The sequence below is a fragment of the Diprion similis genome, chromosome 14, assembly GCF_021155765.1.
Source record: "Diprion similis isolate iyDipSimi1 chromosome 14, iyDipSimi1.1, whole genome shotgun sequence".
Taxonomy (NCBI): Eukaryota; Metazoa; Arthropoda; class Insecta; order Hymenoptera; family Diprionidae; genus Diprion; species Diprion similis.
The window spans coordinates 6,301,077-6,319,776 of NC_060118.1; the positions used below are offsets into that span (position 1 = coordinate 6,301,077).

General features: G+C 33.3%; 2 protein-coding genes across 3 annotated transcripts; one reads left to right on the plus strand and one right to left on the minus strand.

Moving 5' to 3' along the window:
• Nucleotides 1-1,643: 1,643 nt before the first annotated feature.
• On the minus strand, nucleotides 1,644-10,664 carry LOC124414734 (heterogeneous nuclear ribonucleoprotein H-like). The gene is made up of 9 exons (XM_046895771.1): nucleotides 10,484-10,664; nucleotides 9,247-9,511; nucleotides 8,798-8,941; nucleotides 7,282-7,420; nucleotides 4,463-4,635; nucleotides 3,724-3,920; nucleotides 3,281-3,400; nucleotides 2,459-2,561; nucleotides 1,644-2,184 (listed from the first exon to the last, which is right to left on the minus strand). The coding sequence occupies exons 2-9, from the start codon at nucleotides 9,503-9,505 to the stop codon at nucleotides 2,093-2,095; spliced, it is 1,227 nt and encodes a 408-aa protein (XP_046751727.1). The 5' UTR covers nucleotides 9,506-9,511; nucleotides 10,484-10,664; the 3' UTR covers nucleotides 1,644-2,092.
• Nucleotides 10,665-11,843: 1,179 nt separating this feature from the next.
• On the plus strand, nucleotides 11,844-17,465 carry LOC124414699 (MOB kinase activator 1B). Of its 2 annotated transcripts, XR_006930060.1 has the most exons (6): nucleotides 11,844-12,123; nucleotides 12,637-12,803; nucleotides 13,478-13,705; nucleotides 13,842-14,005; nucleotides 14,767-15,693; nucleotides 17,452-17,465. XR_006930060.1 is itself a non-coding variant. In XM_046895721.1 (5 exons), exons 1-5 carry the CDS (start codon nucleotides 12,110-12,112, stop codon nucleotides 14,845-14,847), a joined length of 654 nt encoding a protein of 217 aa, XP_046751677.1. In that variant the 5' UTR covers nucleotides 11,844-12,109; the 3' UTR covers nucleotides 14,848-16,666. The 2 variants fall into 2 exon arrangements, 1 of the variants encoding a protein (XP_046751677.1); XM_046895721.1 differs by lacking the exon at nucleotides 17,452-17,465 and having other exon boundaries at nucleotides 14,767-16,666.
• The last annotated feature ends 1,235 nt before the right edge of the window (nucleotides 17,466-18,700 follow it).

Below are 18,700 nucleotides of genomic sequence, written 5' to 3' on the forward strand. Positions count from 1 at the left end.
CATTTATTCGTCCGGCTATTCAAGGAAATTGGTGAAAATTTATTCATCCGGATAGCGAAATGCTTTCTACAACACTATTTTGTCCAATGATGACGTCATTACCCCAACTTTGCAATTTTACAATTTTAATAAATCAGAAGAAGACCGGGGTTAACTATCAAACAATTACAACAATAAATTATTGCCCTACAAATGATTTTTATTGATATGTGACGGAATTTATCGAAAATATTGAACTTTGTATACGATGTCGGCTAGATACATGTAGAGTTTTTCATTATTTTATTTAAAAAACCGATTCACTATCAAACATTTCCAACTGCACTAGAATCATCTATAGACGAACTTCAAACAATTCAATTAATTATATTAGATTAGATTGATGGTTTGTCGACTAAACTCATATTAATACAGTTATAATATCAGGGCACGGGACCCCTTGCATATTGCGAACTTTGTGGCTAATATTAGAACTACACCATCTATAGACAGTATATGGGACATCTCTATGCTATGGGTGTAACACCTCCCACCTACGGAGTTTCTAAATGTCCTCTTTGGTTTCTCGAATAAGCTTTTTGCAACGGACTGTACAGAGTAACTATACAGACTACAGGACTATACAGAGACTGTAAATTAGACTTTATTTGACCATATAAACTGGAAAAATTCTATACGAAATAGTCTTGTCATAAAAAAAACTCATTTCAAACTTTAGATAATTCGGATAAAGAGGGTATCAACCGAGCTTTGATGTATCCGATATCAAAATAAATATTTTATTAGTATTATTTTCATACTTGTAGAAATCGATAAATAATTCAATTGCGAAATAATTAATTAAAAAAAATAGTATATTGTAAGTTGTAGACAGATTTAGAGAAGATGGAACAACGTCACGACACTTATCAACTTTCAACCTATGATGCAATGATATTACTAGTTTTAATGTGATGTATAAAATTATAGTCACCTTTAGTTTAGATTTATTTATATGCACACTTGTCACAGAGTTCGACGTTTATAAAATATAAGTTTCTAGCGCAAATAGTACGCGCAGGTACATTTACAATTTCATTCTTATTTGTATTTTGGGGGGAGAAAAATTCGTCATAGTTCTATATTGTTTCCAACTATTTCACGCAATGGAAACTTTTGTAAATCTAGTAAATAAGGTACTTGTTTTATTACAAATAATCAGGACACATTTACGCTGCACATGATTGCACAATGTATGGATAATCGACTGAAACATTATTTTGATATCCGAAAAACCTGGAAAGAGATTCGGATACGGAAAAGAAATATATGCCTAATTGTAAATATTATACGTATGTAGAACTTTCGAGGGTGTATAGTATTAGTACCCTAGAATTTCATATTGCCAAGTTTACTGAACGTGCGGTAAATAAGAATGAATGTTCTCGTCACGGAAAACGAGAAAAAAAAAAAAAAACTGAAAATCCAACCAAAGTTTGACTTTTGAAAACATTTTGGTTTGAAAATATTTCTGGTAAATTATAAATTTTACAAAACATTTGCGTACTATTAGCACACGAAAATTAACATCAACTTGCATCATTTTTTGTACGGAATTCATTTCTGAGTAACTTTAACATTTTTCGAAATTAATTGAATGCGGATACATATAATTGTTTATAATCATATGTTATGAAAATAAAAGTAATTTTTTTCTGTACCATAACTTATATACCGTACATCATCGTTCGCAATATATCATAAACTTATATGACACTGTATCGCTTGTCTTTAATTTGACCAAACGCTATTAGATTTATTATTATTATTATCATTACTATCATTTATACAAATGTAAATAAAACGAGGGTAGGAAAATTTCAAGTCTGCAACTCGAAGTAGTTAAGTATATAAATGTGACGATGATACAAAGAAACTATAATAAAGCTAATCAATTTATATAATTAATATCAGTTATAGTAATTTGACAATATCTTAATCAAATTGAATACTTGTTCACTTCTTAAAGACCAACGCTGAACGTCATAGGGAACGACAAAAAAATTGACCATGATCATTGACAAATATCATCTCATAGTATCAATCACTTATCTCAAAAACTATTATAGTTATTTCCTCCGAGTTGACTGTTGTTGTAACCCCGGTTGTTCGGTGAATAACCTGGTCTGAAATTACTGCCTAATCCTGTAATACATTGAAAAATAAAAATGATGTTTGATTGAACACTGTGTACCTTAGTTGTTATGTTATCGATCATTGTAATTGGCATAATTCTGTTTTAGTTGCAACAAGAAAAAGTAGCACATATTAAAAAAATATACACGAATAACCCAGTGAATTTCTTCTTTTTTTTTTTTTTGTCACAGGTTTACACATTGTAATTTACAAACTCGCAGAAAATCATGCTACAGCTTATATCCAATATTTTTAACAAGTCAATTCTGGTATTACTACTTACCTCCGCAGAAGTTGCCAATCCCTCCCAATCCTGATATACCACCTGATCCACTAGACGAGTTGAGAAACAGTTCTATGTATCTGTGTGACATGTGGCTTTTATCCTGTAGTTTGAAAATAGAGTCAAATTGAATGAAATTTTATACGATTCTGAAAATAACACATCACTTTATATTACTGCTAATAGATACTATTTCAGGGTGTCTAGCGTTTAATGACACATCGAATTCCCTGTCATTTCCCAGTTTTCCAAATGAAAATAGACATTTTCCAGAACTCATTTCAACCTAACATTACTCACAAAAGAACTCACTACTTTCGTGGAAATTAGTTAAAGATTAGACATCAGATGTTTCCACGGTAATTTGAAATAGTCTAATTTTTCTTTAACTTCAATTTTGCTTAAACTCAATTATCGAATATATCAATAAACACTCAAATTTTGAGAGACCAACTAACGGAAGATTAGGATTAGCCATTCTTTCGAAACCTGAAGGTGGAAACATTAATCTGAGAGTATTTACCGTATATATTGTTCATAAATTTTAAAGTGCCCAACATCGATTCGTCGATTCTTAAAAATCCTTCAAAAACCATATTTTTCGTCACTTATACCTTTTTCACACTAAGCCCCTTTAATTGTCTCATGGCGAGTACTCGTAAACTAGTGAGGAAGAAAATGCAAAAATTCCAGGACACATGTCCGAATCCCTTGACCTTGAATCCATTTCCTGGTTTTCCAAACACGTGGAAATTCCCTGAAAATTCCCGATTTTCCAGATTTCCCTGACAGCTAGACACCCTATATTTATAATTTACCAACCTTTGACATAGCTTTGACAGCTTCGTCATGGCTGGCAAATTCAACATCTGCTTCGCCCGACGCTCTCCCGCTGTTCTCCAATAAGAGACGTATATTCACGGGGACAATAGGCCTGAAAAACTATAAAAAAAACGAACTTGTCATCAAAACCGTAAAAAGATCCATCCAGTCTCGTTCGTCGATTTCAAAATTTTTAGTATAATTTTCAGTATATTTTGTAATTTTCTTACATTTGATTAGCCATATCGAATGAAAATAGTAATCGAAATTTATCTTTTCAGTAACCAAATAATTCATTGAATGCCAAGAAGCTGATAATGTGAAGAACAAGCTGAATACAAAGACTCAAGAGAAGTAAAAAATTTTCAACTATATTTCTCAAATTATTATGCTCAGGTGTGTAAGCAGATTTATTAATTGCTATTAATTCAAAGTATTCTCACATCTGCAATATCTTGTTCCGTAGCTCTGAAGGGAAGGCCTCGCATGTGGATACAGTGAAGACCAGAGTTTCCACCGTTCCAATTATCTCCACTGCCTCTAAAGTTATTACCCTTCATATCCATGCTGCCACGCATACACATATTTCCGCCGCGTGATCCAAAGTTATTGCTTCCACCCCATAATCCACTATCAAAGTCTACGAAAATAAATATCGTCAAAGTTCCAGTTCAACTGTATTATTCGTAGTTTTAAAGTCGTATAAAAAGAGGTACGAAAAATCAATAAAAAATTCAAGAATACTATCTCTGAATTTGAAAAATTGAAGTAAATTGGTTTAACTATTAATGACATAGCGTAAGGATTGCCAAACATGTCACTGAACGCAATGGTTGACGTTATTGTCAACGCCAATGCTCATTGTTAATTGATTCAATAATAATAATAATAAAAAACGTGTAAATAAAGCTCCATCTATGTACATATTTTTGAATGAAACAAATAATTTGACGTCAAGATATAAATTCCCAAAATTCACGTTCTTTTTTAATCGTCTACTCGTATCGTATACCCCCTTGACGTACCAACCTAGCCTGTAATTTGTCGGTGAAGAACACTAATAGTTTTTAAAAAGTACATCATCGCCACTTTTACCCTAGGCTTGAAAATTTGACATCGTTGCATAAACTTTTTCATTGAAAATGAGAATACGACAGAGCCAAGTTGAGTTTCAATACATACCTCTACTCCTGGAGCCTCTACCGTTATTGCTGAAACGATTCATCCCTCCGAATCTGTCCCCACGATCATAGGGTGCAGGTCTTTGGTTGAAACTACCCATTGGGCCTCCGCGCATTTTAGGACCAATGCTGGCACGAACCTCTGACAAGCTGCTTCGGAATATTTCAATGTACCTGTTAATTGTGGTAAAATGTGAATTTCAGATCAATATAACGTTGACGGAATATTCAAGATGCGTGTTTCTTGCAGCTTCGTTAATTATTTACTGAACCAATATTCATAGCCTTGATTAGAATTGGCTAATATAGAGAAATCTTGAATATCCTTTTTAATAAAAACAAGCCATTGACTGACTTCACTGGCTACATTTTATCTACAATCTTATGCGTTTATTCAAACTGTTATATAAACAAAAGTATCATCACACACGGAAACAAATCTATCTCCAAGATGTCTACCACAATTTATTTTTTCTTCACATTTACAAATACCACAATATTCATGTCAAGGAGGGATCATATTGTTCGGTTACTACTTTACTTTACTGATCCTATATTTTTATTTATGAAAAAAAAAAAAAGAGAAATATTGAGACTATAATAAATGGATTACCAAAGTCCTCTTATTCAGCTTCCTTGTGCAAAAATAATCAAAAATGTATAATGTTGGAGTTAGGTTGTTCGTGTCGAATTTCCTACTTAATGACATTCGTACTCATTCTATTCCATAGATGCGAAATGAATAGGGAATTAATCGTATCGTCTTGTTGGACGGTTAAAGATCCTGTACTTGACAACGATGATGATTTGTGTACATGGGAGAGAAAAAAAAAAAACAACAAATTATAGAAACTGTACACGATGAAACAGGCTGATGATTTTCTTCTCGAAATATATATATATATAAAGAAAAAAAAATCAACAAGATTGGTCAATGAGGCAAGAATCAGACATTTCTTAACATTTCTCACACCAGCAGATCGTAATAAAGTGCGTAAAATAAATAGTCTGTAATAAACGATAGGGAAGGTTTCGCGCAATTAAAATCAACGATAACAATGCCTTAAAAAACAAAAAAGAAAAAAAAAAACTAACAAATAATAAGTTTGTGAATTACAACCTACAGCTTTATTGTGGAATAATTTCATTGTTATTCACATACGAACAACCTAACTGAAAAAAAAAGAAGAAACATTATTTAATAAATAATGAAATACTATATAGTATGAATTTAGATGTTTGTTGTACCGTAAGTGGAAATTGTACCCCACCTCCCAGTTTTCAGTTGCACCAGCCTCCCACCACTACCAGACTCCCCCCTTCTTCAGTAGCCTCGACAGATTGAAATTGACCGACGTTGAAAATTATTACCTACATACCCACCCTAATATAACGTTGACGCCGTGCCAACCCAGCCCTCCTAGACTTGGATCTTGTAGTAAAATACAAAGACAATCGTACTCGTTGCAACAGATCAATTTCTTATTATGAAGTGAAATAAAGAACCATAAAACTGAGATAAATTCGGAGGACCAAAGACAATGTGAAATTGCTGAACGGATAAAGACACTGCCGACCAAATTGATGGTCAAATCACAAGACGTGTTGCGAGAAGTACAATTGTCTTTGTCGTATGACTGTGTGAAATGTAATTTGATGTTTACTACCTCCGCTGGACCCCCCCCTCCCTCGGTGATATCCCTTGGGGTAGCCCTACCCACCTCCCACAGGATTTGTTGAGGATGTATGGGGTACCACCCTCCCGGCACCCACCCACGGGTATCAGTTGGGCCAACAGTACTTTTCACTTATTTCTGTTCTGACTAATATTGCTATCAGCATGATCTTTGTTCTTTTTTCAAGCTATTTTTAAACCTGCAGTTTCCTAATGTCACAAGTCAAATTCTTCGCATTTAGGACTCAGAACAAGTTGCGTTGTATTGATAATTAGAATAGCTGTTTGAGCTAGCACAAAGTTGAACGGTTTTTAGAATGAAAAATCTCACGAGATTGAAGGTGATAATTAAGTAATAACAGAAAAACCACTGTTTCGGAACTTTGGACTGATTGAAGTTGTTGAGTTCGTAGAATATCAAAACATGTTTTACCTCGTCAGGTTTTACTGCATTTCGGACAATCTGTAAGTCGCAGAACAATGTCTTTTTTTTCCTGGATAAGGAATCGTTACATCAATGCTACGAACTTCAACCTCATAAAATCTCACAGTCACTATATAAATCACTTCAACTGATTGACACTGACTCTTACTGATGCTGCTCAACGAGATAAAAGCAACAGCTCACTTTGATCAATTTTCCAACATAAAGAATGTTCAATCCAGCAATAACAAATGAGATTTTACTCTTATTCAGTATATTGGAAGATAAAAATGTTTTTTTCTTTGTCCGTCTTTTATGTGAAAGAAGATTCTAAATTTTTTACTTCATCTAAAACCATTATTTGCTTCAAAGCCATACTTTAAATATAACTTTGTACAAAGAAATCAAGTACGAAACGTAACCATTGCAACAATATCTAAACGCAGGTATTATATTTGAATAACCGTAAGTTTAGTAAGAATACGATTGTAATTGAACCAATTAAGCAAATCGATAAAAATTTTGTAGCAAGATTTAATTAGTACAAGTGTTGCATTGCCTATAAACGTTATAATGAATGCGAAAAATGTAGCTTGGGGTTAGAGAAACTGCTTGTATGGAAAAATGAATAAATAAAGAAATAAGTATGCCTTCCTATTAGGGACTAATAATATTGAGAAATGATAAGTATACCCAGACCCAGCTAGTATCAGTGCCCCACCTGTGTCCTATCTTTTCCTTGTGTTTCTGCAGAGCTCTCTCCGCAACATCTTTGTTAACAAACTGAACGTAAGCCTCCCCAGTACTGCGGCCCGTGTAGTCTGTAGGTAGCGATATCCCGTTCGGCAAAATCTCCAACCCTGACCCACACATAATCAAAGAACGATATTGTAGCTTAATTAAAGCCCATTTAATGACTTACATGTTGAAATTAATAAAAATCCCTTATCAATATAGACGTGTTAAAAAAAAAAAAACATATGTCTTCCTACATGCAAAACTATGATTATCCATCCAATGTGTTTCCGTTTAGAATTACTTTTGCAATTACCGACTGTTATTGCAACAGTACACGGAAAAAAATCTATTGATTTAAAGACGCGTGAAACCAGAAAGGTGCTTGCAAAACTTTTTTCACCCAAAGCTGATACTGAAACTATGGTATTTGTGTTTATGATGGTGGATGCAGAAACGTAAGTTGATTAAAAAAAACTCTGCTTATTTGTCACGTATCATTCGTTATTCTCTTTCCTAATCGTCATTGGTAGTATGACAATTGTTGTTACTGCAAATGTTTCATACTCCTTTCAATTAATTCAATCAATACAGCAGCCATACTTCAGACCTAAATCATCTTGAAGCAACGAGATTTAAATTTAAATTCAAACCGATACTACCAAACTATAGACCCAAGAACAGTTTCCATTACTGTTTAGTTTTGAAGTTTGAAAATACAATTGGAAATACGAAAAAATCACCAGCAAGTTCTGGGCTAAAAAAAAAAAAATTCAAACCTGTACAACTTTTATTGATGAATTTAGAAAAACACTGGCTGTTTTTTCAATGTTTGATCGAACGCCTTCGAGCCGACTGTCCAAAATGCATACGCTTATGGTAAAGCGTAGAGATTTAATTATGATTTTTATTTACTCACTATCACACTACAGATACGATCAAGTATTTTAACTTTAATAAGGATAGTTCATCACATTGATCAGTATTTTGGATACTCTGCATAGCTTTTTATTTGGCTGCTATAGCAGGAAACCCAGTCGAAAAACTCGAACTTTACTTACATTGCAACACTAAATTAAGCGTGTCAATCTGTATCGAATAAAATGGTGCAAGCCCACTGCTTGATATTTGCCTATCTCTAAATGCTATGAAAAGGTGTACTTTTTTATGTTTATTTTATTCTTGTCAAAGTTCCATACTTTATTCGATATTATAAACCTTGTCCTCAAGTTGTCTAAAACATGGTGTGTGCTAACAATTACAAGTTCGTCTCGAAGGGGTTGAAATTGAATGAATTTATGTGTTAACATACACATCAACGTAAGGTTTAGGAAATAATAGCTTAAATCAATGCATGTTGGATAAAAATTGTAAAATATTTCAAATAAAAAATTGCCGAATGAATAATGGAGATGAAGTTTAGTTTGCATCGTCAATAGATGTGATTGTAAATAAATAGTGAGATTGAAAAAACACCAATGACAATAATTACGACAACTTACCGGCGAAAAACTGTGCAATCTCTTCTTTTGAACAACCAAATGGTAAACCACGCAAACGAACACAGCCATCGTCCATTGCATTTTCCAAATTCAATCCACTCCTTTTAACCACCCACTCCATCTCACCCCTTTTGGCTTTGAAGACTGTAAATAAAATGATACATACTAATGAAATCACACTCCAAAAAGCAAAATTTTTCTTATGAAATACATCCATGAATAAAATAGAGTTTAAAATCATTCGAAAAGTTACTTATTGTTAGCTTCAGTAACATATCAAATTTCCTGCCAATTTAGGAGACTGAAATTTGACGATTACACGATTTTCTAATTTTACAGTATGTAGAGTTAAACTAAACTAAACTTAAACTAAATTTTCAAAACTTCAAATTGCAACGAATTTCTTGTTATTTCCTGCTTTCCGTGTAATTGAGGAAAGCCAACAGTACCTTCGATGTACCGATGTCCCATGTGATCTCTGTCTCGTTTGCATGCCTTCTCGATATCCTCTTCCGTATCCATTTCAATATATGCTTCACCGCTGGGTCTTCCTTCCCTCGACATAGTCATATGGATACCAGCTTTACCATGCGAAATGCTACAGTCGTTGAAAAATTTCAATATCTCGTCGACTGTGGTAGACCAAGGCAGTCCTCGAAGCTTTACGACATATCCTTCCTCGTCGTGATCACCACTTCCGTTCGACATGCTGACCTGAGTGGAAAGGGAATGAAATTTGAAACATGAATACGACAAATTGTAATGTTGCCTGGATGGTTATATCGATTTCGAAGTTGTCGTATATATTTCCAAATATCAAAGTACATATATCTCAAACATGGAAAAGGGTTCAACAGCCCCATTCTATATGCAATTCTCGACAAAAATACTCCTTTACATTTTCATTTGACGCAGAAATAAAGAAATGGCATGAATTCTGTGAATTTACCTAAGCGGTTTCATAGAATCCGTGCCATTTCTTTAATTCTGCCTCAAATCAAAATGTATTAAGTGTTTTTATTTGGAATTGTGTATAGGATAAGGATAGTAAACTGTTTTTTACATTTGAGATGTGTGGACTTCGATATGTAGAGATATTCATGTCAACGTCGAAATTGATTAGGGCATCCCCGTAATGAGATGTCGATGAAATGATTATTCATCAAATTGAAAGCTTAACTCAGAACTTATGACGTTTGTGAACTTTTTTCATCAAACTCCTGTGGCCGTTACCAGCAGATTAAACACATTGAATAAAATTTTAGAAACAAAGATGTTTAAGGCTAAAATCGTGGTACAAAGTTTTTTATTTTGAAATTCAGTATTGAAATTGGATAAAATCGGTTGGTGATAACCTACACTGTGGTCAAAACTGAAATTGGACTAATTTTGCAGCGATATGAAAGTACACCGTCGATTGTTATTGTCTTGGTTGAATAACCGGGTCAATTTTCAACTACTAAATGACGTGAAATGGGAATATTGGTGGAAATTTAATTAGTGTAGTAGCCAGGCGATTTAATGTATTGTGCGATATAAAAGTTCCTACTTTATGTAAACGTAATTTGCAAGTTTAAACTGAAGTGTAGATTCTCGCGTCGGAGTGACGCTTTGGAAAATATCAAGACAATGATACGTATGAATGCGTGCACGAATGAATAAGCCGTAAGACGATTTTATACTCACGGTTTACGGTGATCGGATGGTATTGATGTGTGAAGAAAATGCAGCGATGATACGTTAATTATGTAGGTTTATTCTTATCCTTTAACGATATTCACTCCGCACAAGAATAGTCCGGCAAACTTGCGCCTACTTCTTCTGTACAAACGCATCCAACTCCGATTAATTTGCAAATGGCGATCTTCGTTCGTTGCGCATAGACCATGAAGGATAGGCATAGACTGTTCGCTGCATTACATACAACTTCAAAGTGACATCTTGGAGAAATGGAATAATTTTCTGGGCGCATGGTCGGTAAGCACATGTCGGTAACAGGCCAATACTTTGCCATATTTAGCATCACGGAATCGAAGCAATAAATTTTTGTCATTTGTTCGGTTGCGACGCTCGATAAATGTGTTTTGTATAATGTTTGTTTGATCAGTTGCTTGGAAAGTTGATTGTCCGAATCTTATGGAACGCCACCCGTTAATCTTCCGTCTAACTTCTTTTCGGTCTGAAGCGTGGTGTGAATATACATGACGTTGACTGTGCATACATGATGTGCCTAGAACTCCTACGACACGCCTCTTTCTTTGAGATTAATAAGGCCTTTAAGTGAGATGTGTAACAAGTATCTAGAGAAATCCCTATATCGTTAGGGAATTATTTTTCTGGCGAACGCTACCCTGTTCGGTAATGCCATCACGTATAGTCGTCACAACAATTAAGCAACACTGCTCTAGGGAATTTTGGTGTCATTGGTACACATCTTACTTAAGTCGAATACAGCGCGTGAGAGAAACTTTTTTGGAGAAAGAAACTGCACTCCTAGCGTAGTGTGAGTATATACACGATATGCCTAGAACTTCTACGAAACGCTCCTTTCTTCGAGGTTAAAGCCTTTAAGTGAGATGTTTATGTGAAATCCCTATATTGTTGGGGAATTATTCTTCTGACGAAAGCTACCCTGCTCGGCAATGCCACCATATACAGGGTGCGTTCCGAAATTAGCTGGCAGCGCTAAAAACTCCCTAGGATAGAGGTATAGCTACCCATGAACTCGGGAGCGCGAAAAAAATAAAAGATTATTGACAACACCAAGAGCCAATATCGGAACGCACCCACAGTGTGGTGTGAGTTATTTAAAATCTCGCTCATTTTTTCCCCACGCAGATCCAACATCCCAACAATTAATCAACATCACTCTAGGGAATTTTGGGGCCGTTGGTAAACATCTTACTTAAGTCCAGTCCAGCGCGTGAGAGAAATTTTTTTGGAGACAGAAGTTGAACTCCTACGCACTCACACTACGGTGTCTAGTCCCGTCTGGTTCCTTCTGACTCCGTCTGGCGCATCGAGAGCGGTGATATCGACGACCGTGTCGACGACTCGAAGTAGGCTCGAGGGACGAATCAACGCGGACTGCGGAGTCAAGGAGGGCCACTGAGGAGGGCAGCAGTTAACTCAACCGAACCGAAAACATCTGTGGCGATTCCAAAAAACTGACGATATTCCCATGTTTATCGCTGTCAAAGTTCCATGCGCATTTCGATCAGCGTAATACTGTACTTTTTCACATAAATATCAAGGGAATAGTCAGAATTTCTCACATAGTCAAACAAATAGCTGATCAAAATATCTCCAACGATGAGCTTCCTGTTGTGAGTACTACTACTACACTTGGGAACGACCTTTCTTTTTCCTCTATTTTTATTTTTATTTTTCCGTATTCCAATTAATCACTTTTTTACGACACCTGAGCATATTCCCCCTGACGAAAGTAACAAAAAATCGAGCTGACAATAGGCCTGTTGTTGTATATATACTCCTTATCAACGCACCTATGAATATACCTATGCCGTTTCGTCCTCAAATCGATATTTTATCTGTTCTAAAATGCCTCATTGTATCGTATTTGACAGCTCCGTCTGACTTTCTCTATCTCACTTCCTCTCCCTCTCTGTGCCATTTCTATCTCATATTCTTGCCATTTGAAGTTTCTGATCTGCACTTCAAACAGAAAATTTTGAAACTAAGTTTGATTTGCTTACTGTTATTCATACTTGTTTATACGACCAGTTTGTTAAATAGAATATGTGTTTTTCTAAATTAATTACAAACAATTCCTCGCCTATGTCTTTACATTTCATATCATGTACTTTTCAATAACTTAGCGGAAGCCGATCTTCGAAAACTTTCAAGCCAAAGAAGAATATCCCTGAAGGGACGCATCAGTATGATTTAATGAAACATGCAGCGGCGACACTTGGCTCAGGAAATTTACGTTTGGCAGTGATGTTACCTGAGGGTGAAGATCTCAATGAATGGGTTGCCGTCAATAGTGCGTAACTTATCTTCTCTCAAATTCATCAATGAAGGCAATCCAGACTCAAGTTACTTCGTATTTTCATGTGTTTGTAAATCAAACCCACCAACTTGAATTATACTTCAAATGTTTATTCAAAATGATAGATATTGTTTGAATGAAGTCGTTAGTTGAACTGGGAAACTTCAAAGATATGTTATTTACCTCCTTATGTCTGGGGTGAAATTAGGGCTGAAACATTTGATAAAAACTTTCATATTTCAATTCCAGAATGTCCATATAGTCCATTGTTGGTCTGTAAAAGACATTACACATGATTTTTGAATTAATCACTCAAGTAATCACTGTTGCTTGTTGCAATATCAGTCAGTGTTTGACGAATCTAATGTTATACTCTGCATCGGCTATAACTTTGTATTATCTGCTTTTAATTATGAATCAGACTTGAACAACTTCCTCTGTGTATAATTACAGTGTAAGTGTGCGAGTAGCCTGAGTCATGGAATACGATTCTACTACAGATGAATAGATACTTGAATTGTGTGTAAATTTATGTATTGCATTAAAATTCAAGAATGTGTTTCGTATTTCAACGCCATGCCAATCTAAAGTGTACAACATAAACATGAATTATTATAAATGAATAACATTCTGGGTTTAAATTTGTATCGGAGTATTTCTTTTTTCAGCGGTCGACTTTTTCAACCAAATAAATATGTTGTATGGAACAATTACGGAGTTTTGTACAGAGGAGAGCTGCCCGATTATGTCAGCTGGTCCGAAGTACGAGTATCATTGGGCCGATGGTCATACTGTCAAGAAACCAATCAAGTGCTCCGCACCCAAATATATCGATTACCTAATGACGTGGGTGCAGGATCAATTGGATGACGAGACTCTGTTTCCATCAAAAATTGGCTAGTATTCTAAGTATTGGCTAGCTATTAATCATCACTAAAGTAAATATTGTCATGGGCGTTAGAGTTGCACAGTTAAAAATTTTACATTTAATCTTAACGATGTGTAAACGGATCAAATTTAATACATTTTTAGGAGTGCCGTTTCCAAAAAATTTCCTCTCAATTGCCAAGACCATATTAAAGCGCTTGTTCAGAGTCTACGCACATATTTATCACCAGCACTTCAGTGAGGTCGTTCAACTGGGAGAAGAGGCACATCTTAACACATCGTTTAAGCATTTTATTTTTTTCGTTCAGGTAAGCAAAACCACAACATAGGTATTATTGCTTTGAATTTTTGAACGATCTCTAAAAGCTTCTCACAACTATAAATATTGTGAGGTCGTTCTTGTAGTTTAGAATTGAGTGCTTATTATTTAGAGTTGTAAAATTCTTTTTTTTTGAGGATGCATATGTATTGATCATTGGGAATAATACAAATGCAGTCACATTGTGATTATTTCTTGATGAATCTGATTTTCACATCAACCAAATGAATCAGCGATATCAATTAAGTTTTAGACCGTTCTCAACTCGACTTCAATTTTCTTTGATTGTTAGCGATTAATGATACAATCATATTTCGTGCAATATTAACCCAATCTTATTTACAGACTATATTTCAGTAATCATACTTTGTACTTGCAAGCATATCCTGCATATAAGTAAAGTAGTTAGGCACGAATTTTTTTGATAATGTATACCACTATTTGACTACAATTTAAAAATTGTAATTCGATTTGGGTGTAAAATTAGAAAAATCGTACAACAAGAGCTTCTTTTTAAAGAGTTATAAAGATTCTGATATTTTCAAAGTCACACGCACTTTTCAATTTGGTATTCTACACCAAGTAAGTCATTCTGTTACTACAGAAAAAAAGTCGTTTGGCCAACTTTATATTAACAATAATTTCGATATTGGGGCACCCATTGTGTTTCACAAAATCAATGTATGCATGTAAACTGTTTTTAATTTATCTGAGGAAATTTAGTTTCGATATCATGGTTATTGTTTCTAGGAATTCAACCTAATAGACAGACGAGAATTAGCCCCATTACAAGAGCTAATTGAAAAACTGACTGCAAAGGATGCTCGATGAACACCCTCTACTCTGATCATCGTCTGTGAAGCCTCTCCAAAGAATCTCATCAATGCTATCTCTGTTAACTATCTATCATATAATAATTATTTAATATTATTTAAATAATCGTATCGAATCATATTGCAAAGGAAGTCTTATGCTGAGTCAAAAGCCGTCTATACGGCTACTCTTCTTCATTATATTGCAGTTTAAACTGTGATTAAAGCTTTGTCAATAACAGTAATTAGTTTTGTGCACAGTTCACAAAACAATTTTTCCGTTTGACCTAGTGGGTGAACTTAGTATCATGCGAAAGCATTTGGCGGAAAACAATAAAATTCACTCATAATAATTGAACCCCAAATGATGTGCTTCGAACAGATAAGTCAATAGGTGAAATTTCAAGACAAAATTGAAATCTGTGAATACCTATAAAAATTATTGTTAAATAGATGAATTATTTTCAACGTTACGCTGCTTAGAATTATATGAATTTTTTTTTTTTTTTATATTTATTTAATTTTTAATTTTTTTTTTTTTTTTTTTTTTTTTTCTTGGCTGTTGTAAGACATCTGTGCAAGTTTCTTTATCATACTACTATTTGCAAATTTTTCTTCTATTCTTAGTCGTTGACTTCGGTTAAATAATGAAAACAGTATGATGAAATTTCCTAGCATGTAATGTTTATTGCTGTAGAAGGTAGGCTGTAGACAAAAGGGTGATAATTTGTACGTCAATCAATTTCCATAAGTTAAAATAATTTTAACTTCATTGCAAATATTGGTCGTCATAAAATTTCAGAATACTGCTTGAGTCAATCTCGTATGTATCAAAAGAATATTATGCAATCCTTTCGTTTATTGTGTCGGGAGAAAAAAATTTCAAAAATGCCTTGGAACAGGTGCAAGTAATATTATCCGTTTACGTCTAACAACATTAGATATTTGTTACGTAGTCTATTATCAATGGTACGGTGAAAGTATACGGCAGAGAAATAACACTGAATGTGAAACATATTGCACCGTGTTGATTATATAAGGGTATTAACGTAATTTATATTAATAGTTTTTGTATTAAACACTTACAAAACGATCGATCTATAGAAATACTAATCTTTTTAAGAAAAATACGAAATGAAAAAATTAATAAATTCCGAAACTATACACAAGAAGAACTGTACTCAGAAGTAGAGTACAAGTGGATCAGAACCAGAATGTTTACGACACTTTGATCACGTAGTTAGTACTTTTTACCGTTTTAAATCAAAATGGTTTTACTTCAATCCGGACAAGGTGTAAAATAAATAACATAAATGATCCAGAGCTGGTGTATGAACATCCAGGAAAAATAATAACGAGTACTGCATACACAAGTTGAATGTTATGCAAAGATAACTTTTTTTTTTCTTTACTTTCTTTCAAATTCTATTTACACTATATGTGTTTGATACCGTTTATCTTAGTAAAATATTGAATTAAGAATTTTAGGAAAGATAGTCGTAAAAATAGACGAGATAAAAAAAAAAATTATCTATTTAAGTTTTCATCTATTTTGACGATTAATCTTCATTGAAGAGCTTTTAAGGAGAATTGTTATGTTTCCGACATACAATGAGAACCAAACGTTGTAATCGCTGAGTAAGTCGACTCTGACGATGATATCGTTAACGATCTAATATATAAACAGCATGTGTATTATTAATAACTAACGTATAATCAACGTCCAGGACTCATTCCGCTTACCCTAATTTTTGCTCTCCCTCTATTGGGAATTTCTGTATATATATGCGACAAACTAATTAACTGTCTGTATAGAAACCACGACAAAACGAAGAAAAAGAAAAGAAAAAGAAAGAGCGCATACCGGTCTGTTTATGTTGAATTAATATATTTCGATGTATTCATTTCGATCATTTTTGAGAACTTATATTTTTTAAGAATTTACATAGAATACGTTTTAAGACAAAAAAAAAAAACAAAAAAAAAACGAACAAATAATAATTTTTTACTTTTACTCTAGCTTATATATACTAATTAAAAATATATATACGTTATTCACTAATAACAATAATAATAGTAATAATAACAATAACATCAATTACAATTGTTATCATTATTATTATTGTTATCATTATGCTTTGTATGGAAGATTTTCGTGTACATATTTATTTTTTATGTTTTTGCTTGACGAATAATAATCAATTTATTTAAGAAATCGTTAGAACTTAATGTCATACCCAAATCTATGTACGTATCGATAAAGCAAAACTGCACGCTATTCGCTGTCTACCAAGATTATACCAAGAATGTAAACGTTTCGATTTTCAACCGAATGTACGAAGTACGGATAATGCCAATTTCATTACAAACATTGAGTAATATGAATATTGCTTGCATAGTTGCCTCTGAAAAAAATGAAATTTTGATTTAAAAAAATTTATAAATAAACAATATTTCATGTATTCATAACCGTAATAGACAGGCACATTCATATATTATTACTCACAATAATTGAGTGCTTTTCTTTTGAATCAACTTTTAATTCAACGGTCTGATTAAACTTGTATAATTATATTAATATTCATTTGCCATATTTCTACTCCCCAAAAAATTACAGTGGAAGTTTTTTGTCTCAGATAAGAGCATATCAGAATGAAATTTTATAACGATACGATTAAAGAATCAATTGTGCATTTGGTACTTAAATTTGTCTTCGATTATTAATCTGCAGTATAAACAATAACATCCTGACACGTTCTGGAAGTTTTAAAAATATTCAAATCAATATACAGAAGCACATATCCGATAATATATGTATACATAAGTAAAACTTTTTTTTTTTAATAATAATACTGCTGTGTAGATTTTACCATCAGTAAAAATACTTCGAACTTGACTTTTTTTAAAATGAATAGGATGTTGAAATATTGTTATCTTTAGTACATGAATCTGTTACAGTGCTGATATTGGAAAAATAGAGTAATGAACAATACCTGCAGATCACACGTAGAAATTTTTTCAGAAACAGGTTTTGTGAGAATAATTTTGGTTGAATTTATGTTAACTGCCGAGGTATAAAACTTGTGCAAATGTTATTAAAAATTTTACTGCCAAATAGAAATATCGATCAGCATTATAATTGATATAAACTATGAACGTTAATATTTTTTATGCAAATCAACCATGAAAACTGCTTTTACTGTATACTATATAGATGTACAAGTACTCTAACCACTTAAATACAAATTACTAGACTTGTTGCGAAAATTCTTTGGCTACAATTCTTGTATTCTGTTTCAAACTATTCAGAAAAAAACGTTGTGATGACTGGTTCCTTCAACATGGTTTCATTATAAATAATTTACGCTGATTAATTTCATTAAAACTGTTTACTAGTTGACTAAATTATAATTTGGACTGAGTTTCAGGTTTAATTAGTATTGAAGGAATCGGACCTAACAGTATACATTGTTGATCGTCTGTATTTATTATTTTCAACTAATTATCAGAAATGTAATTTTTGAGAATTACAATGTGATTCAGAATCAATTTTCTTTCTTCTTGAAGCAACAAGTTATACATATATGTATGGATCCTGCAGAAATTGTTTTCCCAACAATTTCTGAATGATTTCATAGATTTCAGTGTTGTAACTTACATATAATATATGATGTAACGAGAATCATCACCAGCGAAATATTTATTGTGTCATCGTTTAATTAAACTCATGTCACAGTTTGATTCTGCGCAAGATAAGAAAATAAGAATCTAATTATTATTAGGTATGTTGCAGATGTAATAACGATAATACTGTGCAATGTAAATAGTATTTTCTCATGTGAAAAAAATAAATAAATACATAATAAAATGCC